General features: G+C 45.6%; 4 protein-coding genes across 4 annotated transcripts; 2 read left to right on the top strand and 2 right to left on the bottom strand.

Moving 5' to 3' along the window:
• Positions 1–4: 4 nt before the first annotated feature.
• ARB_02792 (uncharacterized protein) lies at positions 5–1,343 on the bottom strand (the record flags this gene model as incomplete). Its single annotated transcript, XM_003011014.1, has 2 exons — positions 5–739; positions 804–1,343. 2 exons carry the CDS (start codon positions 1,341–1,343, stop codon positions 5–7), a joined length of 1,275 nt encoding a protein of 424 aa, XP_003011060.1.
• Positions 1,344–1,999: 656 nt separating this feature from the next.
• On the top strand, positions 2,000–3,205 carry ARB_02791 (uncharacterized protein; the record flags this gene model as incomplete). The annotated part of the gene is made up of 1 exon (XM_003011013.1): positions 2,000–3,205. The coding sequence occupies one exon, from the start codon at positions 2,000–2,002 to the stop codon at positions 3,203–3,205; it is 1,206 nt and encodes a 401-aa protein (XP_003011059.1).
• Positions 3,206–4,582: 1,377 nt separating this feature from the next.
• ARB_02790 (uncharacterized protein) lies at positions 4,583–6,034 on the bottom strand (the record flags this gene model as incomplete). Its single annotated transcript, XM_003011012.1, has 1 exon — positions 4,583–6,034. The coding sequence occupies one exon, from the start codon at positions 6,032–6,034 to the stop codon at positions 4,583–4,585; it is 1,452 nt and encodes a 483-aa protein (XP_003011058.1).
• Positions 6,035–6,356: 322 nt separating this feature from the next.
• ARB_02789 (uncharacterized protein) lies at positions 6,357–6,554 on the top strand (the record flags this gene model as incomplete). Its single annotated transcript, XM_003011011.1, has 1 exon — positions 6,357–6,554. The coding sequence occupies one exon, from the start codon at positions 6,357–6,359 to the stop codon at positions 6,552–6,554; it is 198 nt and encodes a 65-aa protein (XP_003011057.1).
• Positions 6,555–6,775: the final 221 nt, after the last annotated feature.

Here is a 6,775-nt window from a genome sequence, read left to right as displayed (position 1 = left end):
AGTATTAAACACATGTCTCTCCAGGAATCTGGCCAACCCAATCGTCGATTCTCGCATGCCGCCAGCCCTCCTCATGTTCATCGTATTCTTCGCTGGAATCGTTATCTTCCTCCATCTCATCATATCTATAGCACGCCGACTCTTCCCAGTCACTATCGTTACTGTCGTCATGAACCGCGTCAGGAATGTCTGCAGCCCCTTTCAGCGCCACCAGACGTTGAAGTACCCATTGCATCTCTAGTATATGCCAGTCCGGCAACGGTAGCTTCTCAGGGTCCTTCGTTATCAGCTCTATAACTTCACCCGACCTGATGATATGCTCATCTCGGGAGCTGCAGATCGCGATATCTTTCGGCCGGAAATCATGGGCGAGGGCTGGGATGTCCATCAGGTCAACCATTTCCTTAGATCTTTCAACCTGACGCTTATTCAACCAGTAGAAGCCAAGTTTTAAGGATCTTCCATCTGATGTCGCTTCGATGGGCTGGAGCGCAAATAAACCTTTCGCATGGTATCTGTGGAGGGAAGGAGAAAAAGATACCTCATTCTCAACAAATTCGGTACCATTTTTGAAACGACCTTCCCATTTCCCGATGCGCTGGGCCCACAAAATTTTTAGCAAGCTAAAGAAGTTTGCTCGATCGTCGCTTTTATTAAGAGAAACAGGGAATAAATGAGCGGCATCGATAGGTCCAGCGCTCTTAGTAACAATGCACTTGAAATCATCTCGCTCCTTGCACTATAGCCCGCTATTAGGAGGGAATATAACTCTAGGGATAAGTAAGATAAAAATGCAGACTCACCATCCTGCTAACCGGTTTAGATCTGCTCGGGCTTGAATCAATAGATATATTTCGCGATGTACTACGCTTTCTCTTGGGGAATTGTGCTCCCGAAGCCCGGGGTTCTGTGCTCGACATAGCTTGTCGACGTGGTGATGGTTCAGAATAATCGCGTTGTAACGAGCGTGCTCGGGCAGAAGAGACGGTCGAGCTTGAACGAGGTTTCTGACACCCTGCCAGAGGCAAAATTGACATTTTAGGCACAGAAATAACTCGAAAGAGGGGCATCTCAAACTCACATTTTTCGACGATTTCATCCTCCTCCATCGAGCTAGAGAGTCCTTTCCGCATTGTGGCTTTTCCCTCCTCAGTTGCATTCTCGAACGACTGGCATAGCCCTTCTAGGTACTGGATATCACATAACATCAGAGAAGCCTGAGCACCCCGAGCGACTTTTTGATCTTCCAGGAACCCCTTCAGCCTTCTCAGTAGCTCCAGGCGGACAGGATCGCGGAGTTCCGCTCCTGGCCCAATCTTGGCCTCGTCAACCTTGTGCTGCATGATTGCAGGCACGGGACGGGTAAGGGTTCAGCGAGGATTGAATGATCTGATGAGGAAACAAACGCGAAAAGCCGTATCGATTCAGCGGAAGCTGAAGAGGACAGAGCAAGGAAAAAGAAGTCAGAGAAATGTGGAAAACAGGAGAGAAATCTGGGAGAGACGATGTAAGAAAGAGGAGAGGAGGTGAGGTGATATTGGACAATAGCATTAATATCGTGTGCAAAGCACGTTGATGACATTGATGAACGTTGATAACAAAGGAGGATGATGATATTGAGCTCTATAGTCGATCAGAATGACAGCTACCGAGATGATTACTAAGGCAAACAGACCAATAGTATCGTATTATAGCACAGCCAATTATATTACCTTAAATGTAGTTAGTAAGACATGTCAACAATATTGACCAATAATACGTAGAAATACCTTACAGATGATGGGGGCGGGGGCACGGGTAGATGACATAAGAAATCCGGCCCGGGCGATGACATCATCACAGAGACATCACGTCGGTTTTTCTTTTGGAGGCTCGCAACGACATTCAATCTGATATCAACAATTGATATCTGGGATCTTCTTCCGATACAGGTTAATACTACTATATTACCATCTATCAAGCCTAATTCTCATGCGGCGGATGTCCTGTATACCCCACAATGGAAGCCGAAAAACAGGAGCAGACACCGACCTTAGCCAGCCTACCACCAGAGATTATGTCCATGGTAGCAAGCCATCTCCCACCGGTGGATGTGGCCTGCCTTGCCCTATGTAACCATGCAACTCTTTCTATCCTTGGAGCGTGGGACACATTGGATGCGTTTCCCAATGATCGGCAGGTGTTTTTAAACCGACTGGCGGCTGACCTCCCACCGTTCTACTTCTGCCACTTTTGCTCTATTCTCCATCCTAGGGACTGCCTCGATCTTCCTGGGCCAACACTCCTTCCTAAACCTCCACTTTATTTTCATGGGGGTAGGGTTAGCTCCCTCCGTCCATTTCTTGTGCACCCAGAGCTGGACTCTCTTTATTCCTTCTACCACTACCACTTGCAGCTCGCTATGAAGAGGTACTATTATGGACCGGAGCACGGTATCTCGACAGATTCTCTACTCTTTACCGAAGTTCATAGACAAAAAGAAACCTCTACTACCTCTTTGTTATCCGTTGAAGCCCGGGTCTGCTCGGGTCCTTGCCTATGTCTGCGGATTCAAACGTGGGCCGCAGTAGAGACCCGAAGCATAGATAGGCTCATTCTCAACATAAATTTTGTATTTCTCTGTGACCATGTTGGAATGAGACGTGTTGGAATAAGAGGCCAAAACCCAATAATGCCTCCATTGGTTAGGTCGGCGTTCACCAAGTCCAAAATCTCTAAACAGCGTGGACTCCCCTTTGAACCAGATGTCTTCAACTGTCGAGCATGTGGTGCTGACTATCAGGTGGAGGTAAGAGCTCTTGACAGAAACAGACTGGCTCTAGTAACTACTAAATGGATAAATCTTGGAGCCGGCCTTGACCCTAATGATATCCGTTGGAAGAAGAATAGCCAGATACAGTATTCTGTCGATTCGGATGCTATAAGATCGTCTAGAGAGACTCTGTCTTTGTTTGAGGGTGCAGAAGGCCCCTCCCTGGATTCTCTAACCCAGAAGAACGAATCATACTTATTATATGATAGTTATATGTACTCCTTGGACCACTGGAAGTTTAGAATCTGGATGATGCAAGGCGGAAAACATGGCTGGTGGTTCCATTTCTCTTATAAAGTGGCCGGAATTTTTGTCCAATTTCTTCTTCTCTGGCCATGGTGGACTGGTGCCGCTATGCTTTACCTTTCTGCTTATTGGTATAACGTACTATAAATCAGGACAATCTCTAATACGGATCCGTTTTATTTATCTCTCTTCCTACCTAATCATCCAGCACTGCCTCTTACGGATATCTCTTCCTGCCTATTATGTAGGCATTGATATGTTTCCACCTCTTGATGACTATATGCCATCATATGGAAGGAGACATCGATTCATGGGCTATTCTTTCCTATTATCAGTTGCAGAAGTTGCCGATAACACTTATATATACCAACATGACCCTTTGCTCTTTCTGTTCTGTTATCCTCTATTGTTTTTTCCATCCTCCGATTAATGTTGACTTTCTCGCGTTCTTCCTCTGCTGACTAGCTCCTTCCGTTCTCGGAAGGGGGCTGGTTTCTATAGCGACGCGGAGCGCGTCCTATATACAACCTTTTCTTCTTCTCCTTCTCCTTTTCTTTCTCTTTTTTTCCTTCTCTTCCTCGCGCCGTGACGCCACACCACATTATCACATATATATTTCCTATTATATATTGTTATGATGGCTAGCGAAAAGCCGAACATTTGGACTATTCTACAAACCGGGGCAGCCTGGCTACAAGCATTGTGGCCGATCCTGGTTGTAGCCGTGCCATACATGTACAGACGATTCACGAAAAAACTAATCGGCACCGGGGGGAACCACCTGGCTGTTCAAGAAGACGGATTGGTTCTTAGCAACCGTCAGACGGATCCAAACAGTTCTCTGTCTGGATCCGTGCGCGAACTGGCAAAGTCTATTGACAACCTTGCCGGAAGAGTTGAGAAGCAAACACAGATGATGAGCCAGCGAAAAGGCTCAGGGGTTGACACCCAGGAGAGGAGGGCTTCTCCCATAAGCCCCCCTTAGGGTAAAACCCCAACAGGACCCTCCTCGAATGAAAGGTTTTCATTCGGGGCATCGCGATGTGTGAGGTTCCGCGCACATCGCGATGCATCAGCGACGAGCTCGCACTTCTACGTAGTGCTGATGACTAGTAGCCATCAAGGCGAAGCTAAGACGAGCTCATTGAATGGTATATAATGTTGAGACAGGTATGTAACGTTATTTTCCGCACAATAAGTGTCACAGGGAATTGGATATGCGAGCTCATGCATGATTGTCAATTTACTAACTGGGATTCGATACCTAGACATACGATAAAAAAAACCTTCCCTGGTTTATGAAATATATATATATATATATATATATAAGTAATGCTATATTTGTGATGTGCAATGCTAGCAGGCATCCAACAGTAAAAAGACCGCTGAGCTATAAGAAAAAGAAGAGCCGAGCGAAACCTTCTAGCTAGCTAGTTGAATAAGCTGCGTCTGGCTGTTAACATATTGGATGTGTGTATGTTAGAATCAGACTCGTAAGTCAAACGCCGGCTCAATAACTAGCCACTACACAACTGTCCATCCTCTATCTATTATCTCATCCAGATATGGTGCTAACGCCCAGTCTGCACCTCGCTTTCCTATTTGAAAAAAGCCCACCACCCCTCCACTTTCATCTTCGTCAATCACTATAGGCGAACCGCATATTCCGGAACAAACCTCCATTCCGGCGGGACCAATATATCGGTATATATTTTCTGTTTGGAAGCGGGTAAACTCAACTTCAATGCCCGGAACCTGGGGAAAAGGGAAAAGTTGAATCCCAGCGACTCTCAAAAATACCAAACCACTTGCCATTCCATCAAGTGTACACCAGGTATTGATTGGTACCTCGCTGGAGCGAAGAAGTCTCTTAGGTTGTTGAGACTCAAAGTATTCGTTATTTGTAAATGATGTCGACGGATGAAGTTTGACTAAGGCGACATCGAGAGCTGTAAAACGTTCACTTATTTGTCCTATACAGAGTCCATCGGGGAATAATGAAGGATGGTACACGTCATCGGAGTACGGGAAACCATGATTTGATACTGTTAATCTGGAGCCTTCAGAGGATCTAAGTAATACACCTGCTGTTGTGGCTATTGTTGTATCAACGTAACCTCCGTCTATAGAGGTTGTACCACTTTCTACTCTAACGCCAGGACATAAGCTGTGTAGTTCTGTTGAAAGATAATTTGTCATATCATGGAGACTGGCGGTTGGTTTAATCACGCGCTCTCGCCCTTGGACCTTAAGGTCCCAGAAAGGTGTTTGGCTATGGTGGTATAATGTGAGATGATTCGCGACTCTCCCTGGGAGCGATCTCATTTCGTACACCCGTCCATCATCAGCTCCAAGTTCAACTATAATTATAGAATGAACAAAGCTGATTGACTTAATATTCATCATATCCTTGAGCTTATGGAATACCACTTGGTACTCCTCTTTTGATGGTTTGCCCCATTTACTATAATGGAATTTCACAGGGATAGGATCAGGTAGTCTCGGGTTACAATAGCTGATATCTGCCGATAGCGGGTTCACTGGGTGGTCTGGTGGGACAAAAAGACATGGGACACAAGCTACCGTTAAAGGCACCGGAACTGGGGGCGAACGCGTCTCGATAAAGATTTCTGGCCATGAGATAGTTAGCCCAGTTGCAGAGAATGTGTCTAGTATCCATTGTTTCTCGGAACTTGTAGGGTAGCGAAAATCTTGTTGTGAGTTGTCCCAGAGCGTGAATGGCGCCTTGTCTGCAATGTGTCTTGACCAGCTGCCATCATCTGTCGTGGTCCAATATTGCTGTGTATGACGGGTAGCTTGCTTTTTCTCCTGCACTTTAACATCGCTGTTGTCTGGATGGGCATGTGTGAGCCTTGAACGAAAGCTCTCCCAGGACTCACCGCGCGATGGAAAGGCGAGGTAAGGAGTTGTATATCGAAGAGAATTAACCGGAGAAGCTCTTTGATAGAACGCCATGTCGATAAATGTGATCTTAGTTCAGTAAGCAAAGGTGATGAGGAAATAAACGCCAAAGATAGAAGAAAATATACGTTACACAGCGCGGTCAGATCAAGGGTTCTTATTTATATGTCCCTAGTTCGTTCGCGAGAAAGTATGACCTCATCTATAACTAGCCACTTCCACAATTAGTTAACTTTTCTCTACCTATATAGTTAACTAACGACTCGCCGCATCCATCAACTTAACACAATAACTAGCTATGTTGCTCGTTGCCTTGGATTTCATTTTAATTCCTCCTCCATCTCTATTTAAATAGCGAGTAGTAGCTATGTCATCGATGCAGAATAGCGACACCACCAATGGTGGTGAGGAAAACAATCCAATGACGATAGATGACATGAAAGCATGTTATTCTCAAGCTGACGTCGAAGATGCTATGTTTACCCGCAATTATGTTGAGTATTACCCTCCATTACTCCTATTCTCCGCAATACCCACTAACAAGATCCCCAACCATATCCAGGTACCGGAATAAAGAAATCAAGAAGTTACAAGACGACATCGAGACAGCAAAGTCGTCGAACGACGTCGCTGGCGTGGAACACTTTGAGAAATGCTTGCGGGACTACAAGGCGGAAACGCCATCTTTACCTCCGTAAGTATAGCTGATCGACCCTGACAATCCAGCCACTACCACAATAACTAGTTAGTTATAGGTGGTTTTTAGTTTGATCTAACAAGGGAGTAGTATTGACC

The sequence above is a fragment of the Trichophyton benhamiae genome (assembly GCF_000151125.1).
Source record: "Trichophyton benhamiae CBS 112371 chromosome Unknown contig01206.0, whole genome shotgun sequence".
Lineage (NCBI taxonomy): Eukaryota > Fungi > Ascomycota > Eurotiomycetes > Onygenales > Arthrodermataceae > Trichophyton > Trichophyton benhamiae.
This window is presented reverse-complemented; position numbering and strand designations above follow the sequence as displayed.